Source organism: Tripterygium wilfordii, chromosome 16 (assembly GCF_013401445.1).
Source record: "Tripterygium wilfordii isolate XIE 37 chromosome 16, ASM1340144v1, whole genome shotgun sequence".
Taxonomy (NCBI): domain Eukaryota; kingdom Viridiplantae; phylum Streptophyta; class Magnoliopsida; order Celastrales; family Celastraceae; genus Tripterygium; species Tripterygium wilfordii.
This window is the reverse complement of record NC_052247.1, coordinates 2,402,204-2,427,065: the sequence shown is the minus strand read 5'-3', so window position 1 is coordinate 2,427,065 and position 24,862 is coordinate 2,402,204. Positions and strand designations below refer to the sequence as shown.

Genomic DNA, 24,862 nt, shown 5'->3' with positions numbered 1-24,862 from the left:
TCCACACACTTAGACCATCTCCAGGACCCAAAACCAGGACATGGTGAGCTGATATGGGTGAAGAGTTTGGGATGCCTAATACTCTTTCCCCTACAATGATGTACACAAATACATTCCATGATTCTGGGATACTTTGGTGCATTTTATATCTTCTCTTGAAAGCTGTTGATACCTTGGCTCAATCCTGCAAGCATCATGTGTTCAGGTGGATTTGATTAAGGAAGTGTCAACCTTTTTCGGCTTTAAGCCATTAACAATGTTTGCCACCTAAGAAAGGCAGCTTGCATTTCCATGTAGATTTGACAGAGGGAAATTATTTCGCACGTGGAACACAATTTAACGATCAACCTGTCACATGAGCGGGTTGACTTACCCAACGTGGGAACATTTGTCCGAGTTACAAAAATGTCACAAATTTTATTTCAAGTTACTGACTAGGAATTGACCGTCCGTGATCAAAATGGAACAAAGTCAATTTGACTTTCGGTGACTATTATATCAAAACCTATGTATTACACATTTACACCATATCTTTTGTGATATTTATTCGCCTATGTAATAATTAAATAATTTCATTTTTTTAAAAATGGAGGGGGCCGGCACGGGCATGACATGGCTGGCCGTCAGTTACAGGCTGGGTAAAAAATTCTGGCCCAACCCGTTACAAACTATTGGGCGGGGCCTTGCACGAACAGTTGACCTGAGTCAATGGGCGTTCCCGGTCAACGGGCCCTTGGCTCATATACTTGTATACTTGTATTTTTTTTTCATTATTTTAAAGCCACATGAATTATTGGATTTTGAATATATGTAGATCTAACGCAAATTTCCAGATAAAATTAACTAATTACGAAAATATATGTCAAATTTTGCTGGGTGTCTAATTTCTTTTCTTTTTAGTAATTTTCTCGTTATTTTTTTTGAGGTAGAGGAAAAGAGGAGAAATCCTTTCCTCTCCTTTTCTTTTCGTTCGCAACCTCCTTTTGTTCTCTCTTCCCTTGATCATTAACCAGCAATCCATGGCATCACCGTCACTGCGTCACCGCCGCGTTGGCGGAGGCGCTCTTCTTTGTCTGTTGCTGATTGGTCTTTCATTCACCGCCGCTGCTGACGATGCCTCCCTTGACGACGATTCCTCCCCCAGTTCTCCTTCCTGCGACAATCCCTACAAATTGGTAATTTCGGATATTTTCTTCTTGAACTAGTCGGTATTGTTTTAGTTTCCTGATTTGATTTTGCTTTTGCTTTCTTAAAAATTTCTGGTAAATTAGACAAATCTAATCCTGTCTTTGAAATGGGAATGGCATTGAGCAATTTGTAATTTGTTATCTTATTCGAATGCAATGGTGCTATTAAGGAGAGTCAATCATGGTTCAGTGTTTGGCATGGTTTGATGTTAATGTTAATTTTGAGCATACGAGATCATATTTCTATTGTTTCTTCAGATGCTATAGTTCTGCTGTAAACTACCTAATTAAGCCATGCCATCTTGAACTCCTGCTTGATGATCTATGCTTCCAAGTATAAATGGTTCTCCAATGCCTCTTGGAAGTTGGAACGGTGGAGCAAACAGAAAATAGGCAGAATTACCGAATTGGTCATTAAAGTTTACCTTGGTTAAAAAGCATAAGTAGGTCTGAGCCGTAAAAGTTCAACAAAGGAACGACTAGGCTGAAAGACTCTCTATTTTGCTTTGATAGAAACAGTTGCACTTGAATCGCCATAGATGTTGTTAAACAAAATCTGAGAAACGGAAGACTTATGGAAATGAAAAGATTTTTTACGAATTTGTGTTTGCATTACTGCAGTTATGTAATTTGTTGGGTATTACTATGTCATTTCTACATTTGGATTTTGAGTATAAGACATATAGCGATTGAGCTGAATGTCTTGTTTTCTAATATGCAATTTTCAGGTCAAGATTAAGAACTGGGTCAATGGAATTGAAGGTGAAGCTTTTGCTGGGTTAAGTGCAAGATTTGGGACTATATTACCTTCTCAGGATAAACAAAGTCAGAGATTATCTGCAGTTCTCTCAAATCCATTAAATGGCTGCTCAAGTTCCTCTTCAAAAGTAAAGGTAAATTTTTTCTCCTCAGGTGACTGAGATTGTCTCGCTATATATATTGCACAGAAAGGAAAAATTCCTTGAAATCTTCTGAAGTTTCTGATTTATTTTTATCCATAGAGTATGGATTCAATGCCATACCTCAATAATTTGTATCGTTTCATAGCATGTTTTCCAAAAGCATTATGGGCACATATTTTAGTTGGTGTCTGATGATCATCATTGTTCATTGAAAGCATTGAATGAATGGGACAATATTTCAATTTTCTCTAAAGAATGTTTTCCTTCCTTTCTTTGCTCTTTAGATATCTGGCTCTATTGCGTTGGCCTTACGTGGTAATTGTGCCTTCACAACTAAAGCAGAAGTTGCACAAGCAGAAGGTGCTGCGGCCCTGGTTGTAATAAATGACAAAGAAGGTTGTCCATGTGTCAACATACTTACATTTTAGACAATCTTATCTATTGTACTGTAAACAATTGAATTTTGATTACGATGTTACATTTTGTAATTTATTGTTATTGAATTCCAAGTTCCTTTCTTCTTGGCAATTATTTCAGATCTTTACAAGATGGTCTGTTCTGAAAATGATACTGCACTAAATATATCGATTCCTGTGGTGATGATTACAAAGTCTGCAGGAGAAGATCTTAACCGATCCTTTTCCGATGGACAGAGAGGTGAGCCTTCTGTTTCTGCAAGTAGTGGCTAGAGAAGATTTAATATTTTCCTGTTTTCATATGAATGCCTTCGTTTCTATTAGAGAGTGGAATATAAAATAATAATGCTAATAAAGAGTAGTGAGGGGCTAAATGTAAACTCAACTATGAGAATGCCATGACAACATTTAGTTTGATTTATTCTATGGCGTTTAATCTGTGGCAAACAGGACACATGTTGATGCAGCCAAGTACTTCTGGTTAAACTGCAGCTGCCCAGGAAACCTGTGTTTTAAGTTGAAAATATGGTAGGATGAGTTAAAAGGGCCATGGATTGAGAGTTTGGGAGGAATCCTTCTGCTTGGACAGATCTTATCCTAAGTTGAGAATGCATCACTTTCAAATTTTCTAGTTGTAACCTAGAGAAATATCACAAAATAAGTATTTTTATTCCGGAATTCTCTTGCCCAAGTGCTTACAAAAAAGGCCTGTTTATAGCTGTTCTAAGCCTTGGCAAATTCTGATTTTATTTTAATGCATTTTTCTGACCTCCTTTAGTCTAACGTAATTGCTTCAATATTGAAACTCAAAACTACAAAACACAATACCATTGACTAATGCAAAACGAAGACTTTCTAGTTAATGATTGCCAATTACTTCTTGAAAACTAATTATATTTCTTAAAGTATCTACTGTTCCAATCACATCTTCCAAAAATGATATGTTGCGATATTTCTTCTGAAGATTCCTTTTTGCGAGTTTGTTCTCTTCGTCACATTTCCTCATGCACACATGCAGATCCTTATATGATCTGTGTGCAATTTTTGCTTACTCCTTTTGTCTTATAGAGAAATTATGTAGAAGATTTATATATTGTCAAGACTTGTAGTCTCACATCGGATTGGCATAACCCAACTAAGTGGTATATAAGCAAAGATCCAACTCCTCTCACACGTGTGACTTGTTTTCTAGGGCTAAGTACTTCGGAGACGGCCCAAAAGAACATACATGTGTTGGCCTTTGGCCCAGAGCAAATAATATCACCTTGATGTGTTTGGGCTGGATAATATGGTATTAGAGCAAAGACTCGGTCCATTTGGACATCATCTCTACCTGTGTCCACTTATTGGGCATTGCATGAACGAGCCCACAAGTGCGGGGGAGTGTTGATACTTGTAGTCCCACATCGGATTGGAATAACCTAGCTGAGTGGTATATGAGCAAAGGTCCAGTTCCTCTCAAACGTGTGACTCGTTTTCTCGGCCTAAGTACTTCGGAGACGGCTCAAGAAAACAAATCCATGTCGGCCTTTGGCCTAGAGCGGACAATATTACTTTGATGGGTTTGGACTGGATTTTCTAACATTATGACTGTTTCTAATGCAGTGGAACTTTTACTATATGCACCAAATCGACCAGTTGTGGACTACTCAGTGGTCTTTTTATGGTCGATGGCTGTTGGGACAATTTTGTGTGCTTCGCTTTGGTCTGAGTTTATTGCTCCTGATCGGTCTGAAGAGCGGTATAATGAATTATCACCAAAGGTCAGTAGTCAGACTTATTATGCTTTTTCCCCATCAAGGAACTTCCTTGTTATAGAGGACAAGGTTATTTATGTAATAGCTTAATTTGGATAAATAGCATTTATCTGTTTTTTTTTTATGAATAATAGCATTTATCTGTTAAATGATTCAAGCTATTGATTGTCATCAAACTGCTAACGTTCCTGGTGGGCATTGTGAAATTGACACAACAGGAAAACTAAGGCAGAATTGAGAAGGTTTAGATCTGAAGTTCTGAACAGGGTAGGCAGTGGACAGGAATGAAACTTTGGAACCATCTATGAACTCTGTGGTCTTAGGGTCAAATCTCACATGGGCATCTTGGATTTAAGCTAATATACTTGTGATTTATGGGTGACTGTTAGTATCCTGGGTTTACTCTTCTGGGATGGTCCAAAAGGAAAAAAAGAAAAGAAAAAAGGAACTCTGCTCTAGGGTTGAAAAAGCACTTCTTAGTACTTAAAAGGAACCTGAAAAGGATTTTTATAGGGAGGTAGCAAATCTTTAACTATTTTTTTAATGCAAAAGGACCTTTTTAATGGGCACTAAGGAAGTGCACTGAGAAACAAATTACAATGAAATATTATGATAGAACAAGAGGACCATCACTCAATAACCAAGCCTCAACCCATCCACAGGCCATTGGGCCTGGCCCATACCATGCAGTCCAAGGCTCAAGGGGGGTTGTGGCCAAGCCCTTCTATGGGAAAAGCTTGGTTACTAAGGAGAGGGAATACCTCTCACCTATATACAGCACTTTCTCCCCTCTCCTAACTTATATGGGGCCGAAAGGATAGGGATAGGGAAGGGTCCCGAGTCCTGAGTCTGAGTACCCTGCCATGGCAGGCCAAGGTGCTCGACCAACGTGGACGTTGGTCTTGAAGGGGTGGGTATTGATAGAGTCCCACATCGGTTAGGAGAGGGGAGAAAGTGTTGTATATAGGTGAGAGGATTCCCTCTCCTTAGTAACCAAGCTTTTCCCATAGAAGGGCTTGGCCACAACCCCCCTTGGGCCTTGGACTGCATGGTATGGGCCAGGCCCAATGGCCTGTGGATGGGTTGGGGCTTGGTTATTGAGTGATGGTCCTCTTGTTCTATCATTGGTATCGGAGCCCTCGTTCCTGCCCTGTGGGGAGCTCTGGTATTCATGGGCCTTGTGCCCCTGGCCCTTGGGGCCGCGTCTGAGGAGAGGCCGGCCTTGGTGTTCTGTTATATGGGGTCGAAAGGATAGGGATAGGGAAGGGTCCCGAGTCCTGAGTCTGAGTACCCTGCCATGGCAGGCCAAGGTGCTCGACCAACGTGGACGTTGGTCTTGAAGGGGTGGGTATTGATAGAGGTATTCTCTCTCCTTAGTAACCAAGCTTTTCCCATAGAAAGGCTTGGCCACAACCCCCCTTGGGCCTTGGACTGCATGGTATGGGCCAGGCCCAATGGCCTGTGGATGGGTTGGGGCTTGGTTATTGAGTGATGGTCCTCTTGTTCTATCATATTACTAGTAAAGACAATGAAGAAATGAAGATAGAAAACAGTACAACCAGAACAAAGTACATAAAGCTATAGACCACCCATGCTCATTGCCCCAAGAAAATTTTTACAATTCCTAGATAGCCAATCCTTCTGATTTTGTAATTACATGACCTTTAAACTAAAGATTACAATTATAACCTTCTTTCACTCTCGGATCTGTTTAAAATGGCCCTTTTTTTTACTGTTACTAGCATCACGTCTATCAAATAGCTAGATCGAATTAGTATCTTCTGTAGTTTCATTTAGTCAATTTGAACTGGAAATATCTCTTTGTTAGAGATGGAAAAGATCGCCTAGCACTTAGACATGTTCAAGAACTTGGCTTTGAGCACATTTCATCACAGAGAGCCCCCGCATAGTAAACTACCCATTTAACAACTTGAGTATACTTGTGTTCATGTTTATTCTCTATTTTTGGTATACAATTATCTGCTTCCTTGTTTTCATTTCAAATGATATATTTCCTTGGTTTTTTCTTCTTTACAATTTCCCTTCTTTTAAAGTTGTTCAAATTATTCTCTAACTTTGTTGAAGAAGTGTTTGCAATAAATCATGTTTTCTTCCATTGACTAGGTATCTTCCGGTGCTGAAGCAGTCAGGGATGATGAGTCTGACAAGGAAGTTCTTGATATTAATGCTAAGAGTGCTGTATTCTTTGTCATTACAGCGTCTACTTTTCTGGTGCTTCTGTACTTCTTTATGTCATCTTGGTTTGTCTGGCTGCTGATTGTACTCTTCTGTATTGGCGGTGTTGAGGTAACAGAATCCTCGAGGATAATATTTTGCTAAATGTGTTGGTGATGTTGCCTTATGGTTGAAGTTGGAATGAACAGTTTTGAAGTTATTGTACTTTCTGCTTTTGCTTGCCATACTGTTGAATGTTTTAGATCCTTCTGAATTGGCGAGTGTTATATCATTCCATTTCTCTTTTTAGTTTTTCCTCACCTTGCATCCATGTCTGTATGGCTTACTTACTGGGCTCGGGAATCCCTTTTCCTTTCACTAACTTTGAGTAGAATCTACCAATTAAATTACTGCAGCAGGCTTACTGAAGTAATGTTTTTCTTCTTGTAGGGAATGCACAACTGTGTAGTAGGTCTGTTTTCAAGGTATTCTTCACTTTTTTAGTTCAGGTGCTAAACATATTAAATAGCAGTTTCTTGAAATGTTTTATTGTCCCTTTCTCTTCATGTTGCCTCTTATTGTTGAGCAGAATGTGCAGAAACTGTGAGCAGAAGACAGTAAAATTGCCTATTTTTGGGGAGACCACTATTCTCTCACTTGTTGTGTTACTTTTCTGTTTGGCATTTGCCGTTATTTGGGCTGCAAATCGGCAGGCATCTTATTCATGGGTTGGTCAAGACATTCTTGTAAGTTTCCTATACTAGTCTGCTTAGATTTTCTAGGCATCAATATATGGATTGCAGCGGATAGGATAGTTTTTCCTTGTAGCATGGGTTCCCAGAAATCTTTAAACAAATTTAAAATGTTCACATCCTTTGTTGACATCAGGCTATTGTATTCTACTACACTCAGCTTCCGTAAATCCTTCAATAAGTTTTAAATTATCATATTCTGTGTTGAAATCAGTGTTGTTGAGAGCAGATTGAGCTATGCAAAACGTTATGTGCTCTTCTGAGTCAAAGAATGTGTTAAAGTAAAGAAAAAAAAAAAAGAACTAAATCATGATACATGTATGCACTATCAACAAAACAAAAAGAAAACAAGGCTGAAATCAACAGCAGGGGTTGCTTTAGGGTTTCTCTTGATGTCCTTTTTTCATTGGTACTGCTGTTTTTGTTGGCAGCTTTTCTTCTATGTACTATGTACCATGTTTCAAGATGGAAATCTCCCAGCAGGGTCTAGCTCTAAATTGCACGTTTCAAACTGAGTTCAGGTTGAGCCTATAAGGGATTTAATTGGCCCATTTACTCGTTAGCCTCCGAGTCATGGCCTGTTCCTTCATATTACATGTTTTAAGGGCAAAACAACAAACACACACACACACACACAAGGGACAAGAATTAGGAGAGAAAAAAACCCCTACACTGAAGCCTGTTGCCTCAACTCTCTCTCTCTCTCTGTAACACATGCATTTATTTGCACCTTTAGATTTTCACCTGTTTCTACTTTCTACTGGTGAATTTGTTTTTGGAGAAATACACATTGTTGCTCTGTTAGCCTTTTCATAATTTAGGTCTGTTGTGCATATGATGTCTGTTTGGATATGTACCCTTTCTGGTATTTTTAATTTTAAGAGTGTGATCAATGACTCACTCTTACTTTGCTTGAGTTGGGGAGATTTACCAACTTCTACATTTTGAAATCGCCTTTAGTTGATGATATATTGAAAAGAAGCCATAAATTTCATGAAGTGTCCGAGGCCTTTTTTTTTTTTCCTGTTTATTTCTTAAAAGTATAAGCAGCAATATCTTCTTATCTTAGTTGTGTGTGGGTATATATACAGTTGCAACATCATTTACAGCCCTCCCGCTAGCCTCCTGGTATCTTGTTTTAAAAAAGGGACTTTGTTATTGACAGGGTATCTGTTTGATGATCACAGTCTTGCAGATTGCTCGAATACCCAATATCAAGGTATTAGCATTGTTATGTTATTCAATCATGACTCAAGTTTCACTAATGGTCATTTTTTTTTGACTTTCATTACTCAGGTTGCTACTGTACTTCTGTGTTGTGCATTTGTTTATGACATCTTTTGGGTCTTCCTTTCGCCATTAATATTCCGAGAGAGTGTTATGATTGCGGTAAGCATCAATTCCATACTTGAAGTGCTGATTGCCTGTTCTATTGAGATCCATGAGATTCCCTTCTTGTATTTTTTTGTTTAAATCATTGGAATGGTATCATTAAACAATCTCTCTGATAATATTAATTTGTGTTTCCTGCATAGGTTGCTCGTGGTGACAACAGTGGCGGGGAGTCTATTCCCATGCTATTGAGAATTCCCCGAATTTTTGATCCTTGGGGTGGTTATGATATGATTGGATTTGGGGATATTCTCTTTCCTGGTTTGCTTATTTCATTCTCCTTTAGGTATGATTTTTTCTGAAATTATGGTTGCGGTACATTAATGTTTAAAGAGAGAATCTAGTTGTGATGTGAAGTAAGTTTGCTCTATTGCCAAAAGTATCTGTTCACGAGTGGGGGATAGTTCTGCCTGTGGTACTTCCTTGCAGTCTGATTTGTTGACAGCAGCTTTTTATTTTTATTTTTTATAAGTAATGTTCTTTTTTCTTTTATCAGTATTATTAGTAGCGTGAGAGGGACTCAAATCTTGTCCTGGTTCAAGTTATAAGGAGTATGCTATAGGAATGAATTGCATGGTTGGAAATCTCATTGAAAGGGGAAAGTTTTTGTAGACTGGTATCTATCTGCCAGTATATTGCCAAGCTGTTGGACCATGCCCCATTCTTGGATCGGATGCTAGAATATGTTCCTTTATTGTTATGCTTTTGGTATTAGTGTTATGTTCCAAGATCTGTGACTTGATTTAAGGAGTTTCATATCTTTTCCGTTACTCCTGTTACGATCTTTAGAATAGAGGAGCGATTTGCGCATGTTGTTTGGATCACCTGATCCCAAGTTAGAATTTTATGTTCTTGTTTCTACCCAGCTCCACACGGCCACCAGGTTTGAGGGGGTGTTGGGTTGGGGGTGGGGGCGGGGGTTTGGAGAGACGTTGCATGATCTTCTTAGGGTTGGTGGTGAAGGATTGCATTTTATTTTTCAATCCCTTTTGAGGATATAATCAAGGATCAGATTGGAGAGTTGAATCTTAAACCTTGCTTACTCTTCTTAGATTTTTCAAAGATTTTATTTTATATTTCAATCCCTTTTGAGGGTGTAATAAAAGCTTAGTTTGGCAATGATGTCTGGATCCTCAGCCAAACACATGCCACTTTTTCTTGGTTGCCTAACTCTACTTGATTTTTAAAATTTTGATGGCTTATTTGTCTCGTTGACCCTCAATTTCTATTCCCTGTTTTGTTTGTTTAGATATGATAAAGCGAATAAGAAGGGCGTAGCAAATGGATACTTTCTTTGGTTGATGATTGGCTATGGATTGGGTGAGTGTTCTTGAATTGTGTTTCTATAGCTTCATTTTAGTTGCATCGATTGCATGGCTTGCTTTGTCACCATAAACTAAAAACAAGTTTGGAATGCAATGTAATTGCAAATCATATGTTAGGCCTCTTAAAAATATATTTCATCACTTGGAAAAATATGATGGTCTTCTTAGAATAAGGTTTTTTTAACTGCATGGACGTGAATATGATAGTCTTCTAACTCCCAATTGAGACACCCAGCATCCATAGCATGGCATATTAGTACTTGAGCATTAGAATGTGGCTTTTTACGCGTCTTTAAACACTTTTAAATCCTGCTGCCAGCGTGCTCCATCATCTAAAGTAGAGGTAATCATGATTGAAGATAAAATCAGAGAAATTTTCAAAAATGGTATGACTTATGAGCATGAATAGGGTAGAATTGTTGTTTACCCACTTCAAAAGTTTGACCAGACTCAAGTGAAGGATTGAAAGAAGAAAAGAGGAGGGCCTAAGAAGACTTGGATGGAAATAATAAAGATATAGGAACAAATGATTGTTGGTGAGTATAGCTCACGACCAGATCAAGTAGCAGATTCTTAATAATTTCCATTGAGAATTAAGCACATTTATTTGTCAATAAAACGTTGATGGTGGTGATTAATGTATTGATTTTCTGTCTTTATTTCATTTGTAACTTTGGGACTTGGGAGTTCCCTTGGCATTGTTCTTGGATAATTTACCTTCACAATTAAGACGCTGAAGCACAACTACATCGTTGTTTTAAAATTGTATGTAGCTTTTGACTGAAAGAATAGTTCTGATGGTCCTTCACCCTCTTGTGATATCTATATTATTGGGTAAGTGAAGATATGAATATGGAATACAGAATATTCAGCTGTTCTGCTGAAAATGCGGATTATAATGGTGAATGTGGATTTTCTTTTGAGGGGGAATGATAAGTCCGAAGAATCTGTACTTTTGAGCTATCCATTGGATCAGCCGTCTTCTCACGCATACTGATGGACTCTTCTTTTTCAGGCCTTTTCCTTACGTACTTGGGCTTATATCTAATGGATGGGCATGGTCAACCTGCACTACTCTATCTTGTTCCTTGTACACTAGGTAATGAATTCTTCAATTTATTGTAGATGAATTTTATCTTTCTAGCTGTTCATCAACAGTAACCTTTTTACCCGGCTTTGTTTAATAGGTGTCATTGTCTTGTTGGGTTTGGTAAGAGGAGAGCTCAAAGACCTCTGGAGTTATGACTCCAAAGCGCTCTCGTTGGGGCATCCTTCTGGAGAACCTTGAAGTATTAAACCAATCTATTCTGTTCTTGTGAAACTTGATGGATGTTGGCGGATCCGTAAGAATGTTACAGAACCTGAAAACTTAACAGCATAAGCTGGTTAATAGTAGCTCTGTTGTTCGTATTGTGTTGTGTATAATAATGTAGTTGTAAACTAATGGCGCTGTTTAATCTTGACTCGTTGTATTCAAAATTGTGTATCTTCCGTGGGTCAAAATTTTCCCCGCTAACAACTCTTGTAATATCTTGAAATATTTCATGAAGATTTTGATTTTCCATTCCGTTACAGTTCCACCTTATCGGTTGTATTAGGCATGGTTGGCTTGAGGATACGTCGGTTGGAAAATGATGGCTTCATCGGACTCTGATTGGGGCGGCGCAGGCTTAGCCCTGGCCAGAATCTGAGACTATCGTTGCTGCACCTTACTTTGTTATTTGACATATGCAATTGTTTTAATTGAGTCTTATTTCATGGAGCTAACACTGTCACACACCAGCACAAAAGGAAATAAAAACGGCAGCTTTGAAAAGTGAAATTGGAGTACTGAGTCAAGGTATTCACATCCTTTTATGCCTTATGCAGTCCTTCTAGGCTTCTAGCACTTGGCAGGACGAGGAAGTTTGCACTTTCCGGGCAGCAACATAACAAGGTTAGGATCAATATTGAATGAAGGCAGCATGTTCTTGTAGGAGCAAAGGCATGACATGTTTACGCGCGACACCACCGAGCAGCACTTGGCCGTGGGAGGGCTTGGTTGCGGAGGAGTCACCGCTGGCCTGCATTCCATCAGCTCCGAGACCGTCACGTTGCATATGGTCTGTCCATTGCCACCTCCAATGGTCACCAGCAGCATCAGCACTGTAACTACCAAAATTTTCTGGGATTTGATCTCCATTTCTTTTGGTTATGTAAGACTAAGAACTGCTTCTTTCTTTCTTTGTTTCTGGCTCTTAAGTAGAGGGTTATGTATAGGTGAATGGATAGGTCATTCGGTTCTGTTGACTGTTGGTGCCCGTGAATGTGTATTGGCAGTTAGTGCCACTGTGCCTTCACGTTCTGTGCTCTCGTGTAGAGTAGTGCATAGGGTCCTCTTTTTGGAGGTGTGTTAGAAGGGGTACATCATGTTATCCTTATGTAATCATTTTGTTCTTTATTGGGTTATATTAAATGCTTATTGTAACACAGCATGGAGTGAGCATGGTTACAAGTCTCTACAGTGTTAAGTTTGATGGTGCTAAGTGAACTACCGTGTGACGATGAGGTCCGTAAGTTTCTTATTCCACATAGCCTAGGGAAAGATGTGAATTATAGAAATAATATGTCGAACTTACAAATCAGTAACAAACGCTTTTATGAGCTCAAACTAATGTGTGCTAGTGTTGGGTTTGGGAAGACAAAACCTTGTAGGCTAGTATGAGTTGACCCAAAACGAAAGTAGTAGTGTAGAGGAGCAGACTATTACAAATAGTATCGGAGCTGATGCTCTAGAATTTAAGGTCTGGGCACCTAGGGGCATGTGGGCTGCAAGGGATGTAGACCTTTAAGGGGGAGCCTGAAGCATCTGTTTGAGTGGGTGGAGCCACAAGTCTCTACAGTGTCAAGTTTGATGGTGCTAGGCAAGCAATTGAGTAACGATGGGGCTAAGTCTCTTGTCCCATATGATCCAAAAGAAAATGTGAAAAAATATAATAGATCCAACTTCTAAACTAATAACAATAGTTTTTGTTCAGTTCAAACTAGCTCGAACTGATGTTGGGCTTGAGAAGATAAATCTTTGTGGGTTAGTTATACTGACTCAAAACGGATAAAATGTTATTAGTGTGAAACAACTGGCTGGTACACTTATCCAGGAAACACTTGTCCAAGAAATGGGGTGGGATTGTAATGTTATGCTGTTTGGTGGGTTTCCCTAGAACTTGATAATTGTATGACGTGTTAAACAAGATGGTGGTCACATCAAGTAGGGGTGGAAAAAATTCAAATTCAGGTCGGACAAGAGTACATGCTTACGAAATATTTATATGTCTGGACCTTAACTCAGATTAAATTTCAGACGTACTTAATTGACTAAATCCGGATTGATTGACAACTAAATCAAACAATAATCTAATATGGGTTAGGATTCGGACAAGTAAATCGGATAAGATTTCTACGTTTAGACCCTAACCCTATTTTAAACTGGACAAAAGTTGTGTTTAGATCCAGATTTCGGATATATAACTTATGTCTAAATTTTGTTTAATCTGGGTCAGACAAATTCGATCATCCAAACGGACCGGATAGAGTTCTGTCACCCCTAACGCTAAGGCACTACCGAAAGGTTATCGCTCATGCCCACCATTTTCCGTACAAAAAGATGTCAATGGGCCGGGCCGATCCGGGCTCATTGATTGTCTTTCCCATGGTCCATAATTTTATCTATTTTAAGCTTAGAAATGTCAATAGGCCGAGCTGGGTTTTGGCATGCTCAAGCTGGGCTCTACATTTTTGTCAGGCTTGAGCCAAGTTTGGGCTTGGTAATTAAGGGCTCGACTTGTGAAAAAACTAATTAATGCTCCTTGCTCCTACGCGTGAACTGAGCATTACATTTTTATAAGATGTATTTAGATTTACCAACTTTATGCACAATTTTTTTTTTTTTAAAGGACTTTATGCACAAATTCTTATACATATACATATATACATATATATATAGAGAAATTCTTCTATACACACTTTAAATACTCACCACTTTTTAAGGGTGTAGATGAGTGAAATGACAAGTGAGACCCACTGCTTTGGGTCCCACATGTTTCAAATCAATAGTTAAAACATAAATGCGTATTTAAAATGTGCATAGGAGAATTCCTCCATACATACATACATACACTGAAATCAGATAATTTATCTTCAGTCACATTAATTCACTACACCACCACCACAAGGTTTCATCCTATGAGGCCTGAATCAAAGGCAACCCCAGTGGATGGCAACCAAAGATTCCCAGCAATGAACCCACCAACGGTAAACGCCTGGGCTTCTGTCAGTGTCATCCCAGGATGACTCCAACCAACCCTACCCGAAGGTCCGGAACCAGGACCCGAATTCATGTACTCGCCATAGTAAAGTGTTTTCAGAGCAAAACTGCCAGACCATGGCGACCATCCTGAAGGGTGGATTGAATCATCTATAAAAGACTGCATGATTACAGTCCTAGAGTATTGCTTCCATGGCCGACCCAGAAACGTCGTCCTCGACTTAGTTGCCGCGAGGTCCGACGCTGCTACGATCTTGGAATTATGTATAGAGATTCCCGTATTCTGGTTCGCATTGATCCGCCCTTGCGCGGTCACGAAGTTGTGCTGTCCGGACAGAGGCTTCCGAGGGTAAATGTTACAGTTCTGTAAAACCACCGCGGAGTTTCCGAAAATGAAATCAACGGTGCCGTAGATGTCGGTTTCTCGGTAGAACTGGCGCTTGGAGTGAGTGTAGAGGGTGTCTTGGTAGCCTTGGATGGAGCATCGAAAAATTACAGATTTATCAGAACCGACCCGCAACGCGACTGCTTGGTGCTTAGCAGGACCAGCACTGTTGACAATGGTTATGTCTCGAGCCATAAATCCATCTCCCATGGCAGCTGCCAAAAAAAAATAGTAAGTAATTAGTGGATAATTAGAAATGTCATTTGACATTGATTAATTAACCAACAACCAATCAATATAATGTTTGGCGACTGTGGATTATGATTTGTTGATGAATGATGGATTGCTAGTGTGGCCAACTAGCAACTTTTTCTTCTTCTTCTTTTTGCTTCCGGGCCCCACACAGCAACTTGTCAATTCTATAACTAAAACTCGTACATTTAATTTGGATTCAATAATGTATGATAATCAAAGATGATAGAAATCTTACCCTACTCACATACATAATATTTTCCGCTTTAGGTTTATCGGTTCACTATGGATACATCGGGTTCGCATGATTTTGTTTCTTTTAAACACAACAAGTGGGTTAAGCCTAACTCACCAAGCCCTAAGAAAAGGCCTCATGCATGTGAGAGGGCTCGCACTTATAAACCCACATCTCTTGGCGTTGCCATTCGATGTGTGACACAAGACGTCGTAACAAAAGAAGTCTTAAATTACATTAAATTAAATTCCTATTGTTATAAAAAAAAATTCAATTCATATTCTTAGGCCGAAAATTGAGGACATGTAATAGTTGGTCTCACCGTACTAGTAACACTTTGTCTATTTTGGATCAACTCATAGTGGCCAATATGGCTTTGCCTTCCTAAGCCTAGCACCATACCATATTAGTTTGAGTGCAGGAAAAACACTTATCACTAGTTAGGAAGTTTGATCTATTATATAATGCAAATCGTTTTTTTACCTCGACGATGTGATATTTAGAGCACCAAGCTCCATCAGTCATCGCCGCTCACCCATCATCACCAAGCTTGATGCTGTAGTCCGACCACACTAATTAATCGGGTACTCACAGACCCAATTTCCTTAACTTGTTATCATTTCAAAAAAAAATCTCCACCCTCCATTGTTAGATATAGAATAGTGCAAGGCATTTGGATGGGGTGCTTGTCTCTACTTATATAATGGCTGTTGGGGCGTCAAAATCAGTCAACACTCATAAAATCGCTTTCGTTTACTTGTTTTGACATGCTAGCGTACAAGCTCATGCCTTGCTCACTTATGTCCTTAACTAATTAAAGATACTAGTTTAATTAATACATGTATTATACACTAATATGACCCAGTGTGAAAGTAAGAATTGATTGGTTAGTTCAAGACTAAATCAACATAACTTGAATCCACTAAGAAAATTGTGAGAAACCTAGCCTCAAAAATTATATTGATTCATCTTTGATTTTTAATAGACATGAAATTATCAAAAAATATTAAAAAAAATTAATTTAACTAAAATTCCTAACAATTCTATAAGAAATACACTAATAATAAGTAAAAGAAAATAATTAAACATTTAAACTAACTCTCCTAATTACTAAAAAAAAAAAGGAAAGTAAGAAACTTATCCTACGTCAGTCTCCTTAACTAAATTATGGGGAACTTGTCCCACCATGGGGGGGCGTCTCGGTGACTAACCCGAGATATCGATGCTACCGTTAACACGGGACATCGACCAGGGTTGACCTGTCCATATCGCTTTCCCATCCGGTCTCCTCAAGTTACGAGGTAAGTTATGATTTAGATGAAAAGAATTGTCTCGAAACAAAAAAAAAAAAGAAAAAAGAAAAAGAGAACAAGAATTAAATTGAAGCATAAGGAGGAGGAGTTGGCTCTTACCCACAGTAGCAGACTGGAAAGTAGTCCACCCTTCCTCGTTACTTCTACTGGCGACAATGACCGTTATGCCCTTGCCTTCACCAATTAGCATCACATTCTTTTGCTTTGTCGGAATCTTGATATTCTCATGATAAGTCCCAGCCTTCACTTGAATTACAGTTCTACCCTCTCCCGCCAATGAACCCACAATTGCCTCCCCAATTGTCCTGTGTGTTCCACTTCCATCCCTTGCCACCACAGCATGAACTTGAATCCTCCCTATAGAACCTTCTAGAAGCTCCCGTTCGGCCGCCGACACCCACGCCGGAAAATCTCCCGTACCGCCGGACAACAACCTCCTTCCACCACCACCACCACCACCACTAGGGTTATTCAACATTTTGTCCTTCCCTTTAACATTTGACACATAAAGTTCTAAAGAGTTGGCAATAGATTTTGTCAAATTTTGTGTCATGGAATCAATAACCCTCTTGTGAAGCATTGATTTATCATCACCAAGGCTTTCACTACATGTTTCTTGATTGGTAAGGGCAGCACTAAGCCATGTTTGGACATCATCATCATCATCATCAAGTGCTTGAAGGTGGTTGTTTTTGTGGGAAATTACATTGGAGAGTAGGTCTAAAGTGTCATCAAGCAACTCAATACAATCACCCATGCCACCACCATCACCAACCAAGAAGTGGGTCTCATGAGCCTTCCCATAAGAGAGGCTTAGATTGGAAGCAATGGCTTGGGCATGTTGAGCTTGTTGAAAGCTCAATTGGATTGAATGATCAAAAATCTCTTTTGGGTTTTTAGTGGTGTGACCATTTTTGGTAGAAGCTCTTGAGAATTTTGAAAATTGGAGTGGTAAGGGATTTGGGTTGGAAACTACTAATGAAGGAGACAGACAAAGAATTCCAATCAAAACCATTGGAATTGAGATTGGGTGGCAACTTTTGGCTCTTGGCATTGCAAAAGAGAAGAAGCAAAGAAGCATTTGACAAAGAAGAGAGAAGTACTTGGTAGTACTATTTGAGAGTGAATACATGTTATATATATAAAGAGAGGGATTTCTCTAATTGGGTACCTTTTTTTTAATCAATAACAATGAAAGGTCGACTGCTTTTATGTCATCTTAAGAGGGGGAATAAAGCTTTACCAATCTTCAAAACAGGCTGTGAGGAATCTATATGATTGGCCTCACTATTTACTTCTTGACACGTTGTCCTTAATTAAAGCTACATGCAAGTAGCTTAATTAATTGATTAAAAAATTAAATTAAGCAATAATTAATAAAAAGGAGGAAAAAAGGCTGTCTAGAAAGCTCAAGTAATATGCAACCATATATACCCTGTGAAATTTATTTGATAATTAGATTAATTAGGTAAATGGGTTCTACATGCATGTGTTAAAATTATCTTCTTTAGGGAATATTCATGCTATGAGATCAAACTTGAAGTGGAATAATCTCATATTTCTCAATAAAGAATACTGATTTTTGTTAAAATTATATTTATTATTATCATTATTGTTTGTATGTGAGGAGACTTGAACTTTGCATCGGTCAAGTCTTGAGGAGTACCCTATCACTAGCCGTGGAGTATGTAACACTGTCCCTCCGCATTAGTAATATTTTGTGTGCTTTAGATTAGTCCATGTTGGCCCACACGGGTTTATCTTCTTAGGCCCAAATATCAGTCCATACTAGTTTGAGGTTAGGAAAAAGCGTTTGTTACTAGTTTGGAAGTTCGACATATTATATTTTATACTTCACATCTTTCCCTATGCGATGTGGGATAAGAAACTTAGCCCCATCACTATTCGATAGCTCGTCCAACACCACCAATCTTGACATTGCAGAGGCTTGTGGCCCGACCACTCAAGCCAGGTGCTACAGTTACACTTATACTTTCTTGATAATCAAGAATGATATCATAGAAGTTTGTCTTTTGGATATCTGATATGGACCTAAACTCAAGCCGTCATGCCTGCACACACAAAAATTTCCCACACGACAACATTGTAAGTTAGGTTAAAACCCAGGGCGTGACCACAAGAATATTACTCCCCATGGGAATCGAACTAGTAACCTTTCAAGTCCATATTGTTTGCCCTAAGAGAGATTCACTACATTACTTACATATTATATATATATATATATATATATATATAGTACGAATGTGGAGTAGAGAAATAAAACCTTATATATATGTATGCACACAAGGAAGACATCAAATAAAATTTGGACAATTAAGACAAGTTACAAGTACGATTATTAAAATAAGGATTATAACAAAGGGAGTCAATGTATCAAATCTTCAAACTTATTTTATGAATTAGTATTATATCCCAATTTAATTGGATTGCATTTGAAGACAAAAACATACGTGCATGAGATCAAGTCAAGCAAGCAATACTATTATTATGTAGTGGTATATAGTCATACACATATGACATGATATGTGATCCAAAACCTTCCACTCGCCTAATTAGGTGCCATCCTTATCTCTTATGGATTATTGTCATTTTCCCATTATTAATTAATAAGCTTCTTATCCTCCATAATATAACAGAACCATTCAATATTTTTCTAGTATAATTAATGTTATAATTTAAAATTGTAATGATTTATCAATTTAAATTAATTTAGGATTATTTTAAATATAAATTTAGTTAATTGATTTCCTTTGATATTTTTTGTTGAAGGAGTGTACAATCCTAATCCTAAGATGAAAATATTACATAAAATCAAACTAATTAAGATTAAAAGGGAAGAAAATCAAATTAATTTATGATTAAGTAAATCACTAATAAATTATAAAAAAAACTCTTAATTACTATCCTATTAATTAACATTCAAAATAAACCCCAAAATTTCATACCAAACTAACTTTATGAGCTTCTAAATAATTTTCAAACAACTTTGATTGTGCTTCAAGTCGCCTCACACCTTCCTTGATTCGACTCATGGATTCTTGAATTGACACAATCTAATTTTTTTTCTTCGAAAAGGTAATGAAGAATACATATTCTACACACATCTACTTTTTTTTATACTGTGAGAATCTGCAGTCACTATCTTTAAGTAGCATTGAGTAAATTTATCGGGTTAATGCAAACACCATCATTAACTACACATATGTTAGTTGAATATATTTGATACAGGACATTACAAAAAACAAAAGATTTGACTATATATATATATATATATATATATGTAATAATGTAACTATATTTTCTTATTGATGGTAAAAAATTTACCATTTGATTTGCAAAAATAACTAAGTCGCTAAACCACGTAAATCTTGGTGTTTGCATTTGTTCTAATATCTTAACAATCACATCATGACACAAAAGTTATAACAAGTCTATTCACCTTTACATACCCACAACGTTAATAGTTAATTAGGTAAAAGGTTTCACTCATTAATTAGGTAAAAAAAAAGTGTTAAGGGGTCATATTCAAGACAAATCGAAATTTCATGAAAATATAAGGAGGAAAAAAAAAGTTGCATGGCACTATACATAATATTGTGCCACTACACCCACTAATATATATAATCAGTACATATAGATATTGTAACTAAAGAGCATCCAAATCTGTCATTTTGTTATAATAAGTCAATAATAATGAAAGCTAAGAAATGATGCTTTTGAAAAGCTATATATTTGCAATAATTGTACTTGTGACATACAAATAAAAGTATATATATTATATTGATGAAGCTTCCTCTGGAAGACCTTTAAAATCATGTAAAGATAATAAAAGGATGATTGGCAATCTAAATGGGTAGGAGACATACATATATATATATATATCAAAAGTCATATGTACAAATAATTATCATGCTAATTAACAATAATTCATTTAGGACTCAATAATAATTTTGCTAATAATTCATCTATTCCTGGCTACTTATATATGTAATATAAAACAAATAAAGTGTCCTTAACTTTTTCCAATTTATATATATTTATAAAATAACTCAATTATATGACAAGAAGCAATTTCCAGACTTAACCTAGCTGGATTGGCATGGAGCATGTTGTTTCCATAACAAGAAGGAAAGAATCGAAAGAGTTCATATATATATATATATATATATATATATATATATATATACATACTTCTTAGATTTTTCAAAACATTTTTATATTGATTAATAATATTCCATAATCAAAAGGAAGGATCCAAAAACCTCCTAAATATCATTTTGTGGATGATAACATCTCTTTGAAATTTTGGAAAGAATTCCCACATCAAGTTCATGAGGAATGGTCGACCATAATAATTCATGTATGATGTAACCAATTTATGTCTCCTTCCTTCTTCTTGATTATGACCAATCTCGTCAAGGTCTTATTCTTCTTGCCACAAGATGCTAAAAGCATTATTTTATAAATTGAGGGAGAATATATACTACTACTTGGTTTCTAATGGATATTTAATAGCCTTATTCGTGGTTTAAACGAGTCAAGCGGAATAAGGTTCTAAATCTTAACTTTGTTTCTGATTAAATGGACCCTGAGGCTACCACCAAATCCTTATTCATGTTTTTTTTGCCAGTCTGCGGTCATGAGTGTTGCATTTTTCTTCGAAGATGCTCTCTTGCTACAAATTTATGCCGCAACTATATATCTGAGCCATCGCAAACGAGGTGCGTTTGGCAGGTGGCTAACGCACTGCGAAATGCACCTGCAATGTTTATGGCCATGTTAGATCTTGAACAAGCTCAATCTTAACCTAGCTCTTATAAAATTTTAATTTCCTTTGAGTAACCCTAATATGCTTCTCCTCTTATATATGCTTTGGTTATATCAGGCTGGTGATTGGGAGATTGGTGATCGATTGAGTAGGGCAAGGGATCCAACTCTTGTAAATATGACAAATATAATGTGAATGGTTGGACAAAAATAACAAAGAATGACCTTGACTCCTCCAAAGCTCTTAATTCCCTCCCCAATCGACAATCGTGGAGTGGACTCACAAATGCACCTCCTAATCAATCCCTAACCAGTCTTTGGTCCCATCTCACATGAATTATAAAATCAAATTTGCATTTCTTGATAAGGATATCCCAAAATGCATGAAAATAATAGGCATTAAGCTAATTGGATGGTGGGCTTGGTCCTTATATACATACATAATATGATGGTGACATCTATATATGTATGTATATGTGTGTATATATATATATATATATATGAGTCGGCTTCATGAATCTTTTTCTTTGCCTCTCTTTTTCATCATCCAGCTGTGTATCACTCCACTTTTGCATTTTGTCCATTAAAATTGTTTTCATTCTTCCCCACTCTTAGTTTCTCTAAACAAATAAAAATAAGCCTAGATTCTTTGTTACGCAAAAGAAAACTTTCACCATCAACCAAGTTATTAATCAATATCAGTCGGGTGTCCTTAAAGCAGACATTAATATTAATCTCATGACTCCAACGATTCTAATTAATTCCTCTGTTTGTTTTTTTTTTGGATAAGGATTCTAATTCCTCTCTAAGACTAAAATTTGAAAAAGTTTAGTGTAGAGTCCTAATCATAATTATTAAAACCAGTTGGATTGGAAAGGAACGAACCGACTGTTGAACCACCCATGATTTCATTTTTTTTTTAAATACAAGGGACGTGGGAGGTTTGAACTCGAGACCTTTATGAGATACCACACTCATGACTCGACCTGCTCGTGATTCCCATGATTTCAGTTTTGTCATTTGTGAGATAAAAAAAAAATCATATTTGCCAAAAAAATTTGGAGAAGATTGGAAAACTTGAGGGGTTTCTTGGTAAACAAGAAGCATATTATGATTTTAGAAAAGTTTAGGGCTGACATAGGTTTCATTATGCACCTGTGAATCCACTAATTGCACTTTTGTAATTGGAATTACTGACATGGCAGTTGACTAGGATGGCTCTTGGACACCTGGAGGTGACATGGCTCGTAAAACCAACAGATTTATGATTTGGAAGTGTTAATTAATTTGGAAGATTCAATACTCTGTATTTTTTTGAATATTGAGGAAGGGGATAGAGGAGACTTGAACTCGAGATCTCTATGAGATCACACATATGAGTGTCATCTGTGCTACTCATAGTTCTCCAATTCTCTGTATTTAGGATCACAATTCACCCCCTCTTATAAATCAGGATTAAACTTTTCATTTTTTTTCCTCTTGTTCCATTTCATCTAAAATAGAGTGATTTCTAGGGTTTTTTTTTTCATTACCTTCATGATAATTTTATGTTCATGTAGCTTAGAAAATTTTCATAATACTTATATTTTTTACGGATTATATATATATATATATGTATAACATAAATGAAAATTAACACCCGAACCACTAGTTAGAGTGGTGAGGATGGTATGTATCATCATGATGACTAGGGTTTGAATCCCCCTCACCGTTTAAGAAAAAAACATAAATGAAAATTAATTTATATAATAATAAACAAGCAGTTGAACCAATGACCAGACGATTGAATTAGAAAATCCAAAATTAAGAGACATGTTTATTTGATTTTCTGTCTCGTTTCCTAGCTAATTACGTCAATCCAAAATTAAGAGACATGTTTATTTGATGTGCAGTCCTGTTTCCTAGCTAATTACGTCATTTTTGTTTTTTTTTTTTTTTAACGGAGGAGGGGGGATTCGAATCTTGATCCAAGGTGATACACATCATCCTTACCACTCCAATTAATGATTCTTGTGTGTTGGTACATGTCTTCTTGGCTCAACCATTTGAACATATGATTTTTTACACGAGTTGGTCTAAATTGAAAATTCAAGTGGGTCAACTGACCCCCTCATTTATACGAGGCTTCGCTCCGTGAACAGCAGCATTAGACCAAAATCGTTTTGTAGCCATGATAAACAGCCCAAAACAGGCCAAAATCATATGAAGAAAGAATTCATTGCAGAGACAAGAGTTTCAGAGTCAAGACTCAATTTCAAATTCCAGAAATCCAAATTCATTCGCAGCCTGGCCAGACTCATCTTAACAAAGCGATAGCTTCAGAGATGATTGGATCGACCAAGCTCATAAATTTTTCAGATAATGCAAACATAACACTAATTTGGTTGTTAGTCATTACAAGGGGAGCCCCCACATTCAAATGCCATCTCTCACACACACACACACACACACACGCATAGATATAGATAGATAGATAGAGAGATAAATCGTGTGTGTATATATATATATATATATAGATAACTAATTAATTAATTCCTAAATGATTTGGAGTGATTCCAGCCAGTTATTGCGTGGTAGCGATGATAGGCGATATCATCGTCAATGAATAAAACCTGAAATGAAATTAAGTGGGTGGACCTGGAGGATGATGATGAGAGGAGAAAAGAAAGAAAGGTAAGCAGCAACAACAAGAAGAAGAAAAAAAAAAAGGGGTCATTGGGTTTTCATGTCTTGTCTTTAACAACTTTAAGTAGATTCGAATCTCAAAATGGTTTTGCCAAATTACTCCAAAAATAACTACAAATAATTCCAAGCAATATTAACACACGATATATATATATATATATAGGATTTCTCACATAAGGGCCTAATGTAAGGGTGTAAAATAAAGGTGACTTTTTAATGGTGTGGATGAATGAGATGACAAATGGGGTCTATTATTTTGGGTCTCACATGTTTCAAATCAATTGTGTAAACATAAACCCTTATTTTATACCTTTACATTAGACCATTATGTGAGAATTCCTCTCTATATATATATATATATATATATAGTTGCAGGGTGCAACCTACAACTTACAAGTTCAATTTCTAGAAACAATATTTCTACATATTTTATGTAGTTAAATATGCGTACATCATGTTTTTCCTTGACCTTGCCCATTGTGAGTAGGGACGGCAAAAAATCGATTCCGAGTGGGACAACAACAAGTGTTTATCAAATATTTTCATATCCGAACCCTAACCCAGATTTGGTTTCAGAAGTGTTTAATAGACCAAACCCGGATTGGTTTAAATCCAGACAAATAAATTCGATAATAACCTAATCTTGATTAGGTTCCGAACAAGCAAATCAGACAAGTGTTTGGACCGGAACCCGATTTTAAATCGGACAAAATTTGTGTTTTGACCCGGATTTCAGATATATAACTTATGTCTAAACTTGGTTTAATCCAGGTTGAACAAATTCAATCATCCGAACCAAACAAAGTTTTGCCACCCCTAATTTCCAGAGGGTCATGCATGGAAATTGTTTACCTCAACTTTTAACTCTCTCAACTACTTTTTTTTAAAATCATGTTTAGATGATACCAAAATTGCTGGTTGTCACCACAGGAAGTTGTAATGACATTACTTTAATAAGTTGTGTATGATTGGATACGAAAAAGTTGAGTTCAACA

At 37.1% G+C, this 24,862-nt stretch overlaps 2 protein-coding genes across 3 annotated transcripts; one reads left to right on the top strand and one right to left on the bottom strand.

Moving 5' to 3' along the window:
* The first annotated feature begins 869 nt into the window (after positions 1-869).
* On the top strand, positions 870-11,473 carry LOC119981191 (signal peptide peptidase-like 2). Of its 2 annotated transcripts, none has more exons than XM_038824245.1 (14): positions 870-1,175; positions 1,916-2,080; positions 2,374-2,485; positions 2,627-2,746; positions 4,111-4,268; positions 6,387-6,569; positions 6,888-6,922; positions 7,036-7,183; positions 8,355-8,408; positions 8,486-8,578; positions 8,725-8,867; positions 9,831-9,901; positions 10,922-11,005; positions 11,094-11,473. In XM_038824245.1, the coding sequence occupies exons 1-14, from the start codon at positions 1,020-1,022 to the stop codon at positions 11,192-11,194; spliced, it is 1,623 nt and encodes a 540-aa protein (XP_038680173.1). In that variant the 5' UTR covers positions 870-1,019; the 3' UTR covers positions 11,195-11,473. The 2 variants fall into 2 exon arrangements, with proteins under 2 accessions (XP_038680173.1, XP_038680172.1); XM_038824244.1 differs by having other exon boundaries at positions 871-1,175; positions 7,027-7,183.
* Positions 11,474-13,952: 2,479 nt separating this feature from the next.
* Positions 13,953-17,495, bottom strand: LOC119981190 (probable pectinesterase/pectinesterase inhibitor 35). Its single transcript, XM_038824243.1, has 2 exons — positions 16,494-17,495; positions 13,953-14,809 (listed from the first exon to the last, which is right to left on the bottom strand). The coding sequence occupies exons 1-2, from the start codon at positions 17,473-17,475 to the stop codon at positions 14,121-14,123; spliced, it is 1,671 nt and encodes a 556-aa protein (XP_038680171.1). The 5' UTR covers positions 17,476-17,495; the 3' UTR covers positions 13,953-14,120.
* Between the last annotated feature and the right edge of the window lie 7,367 nt (positions 17,496-24,862).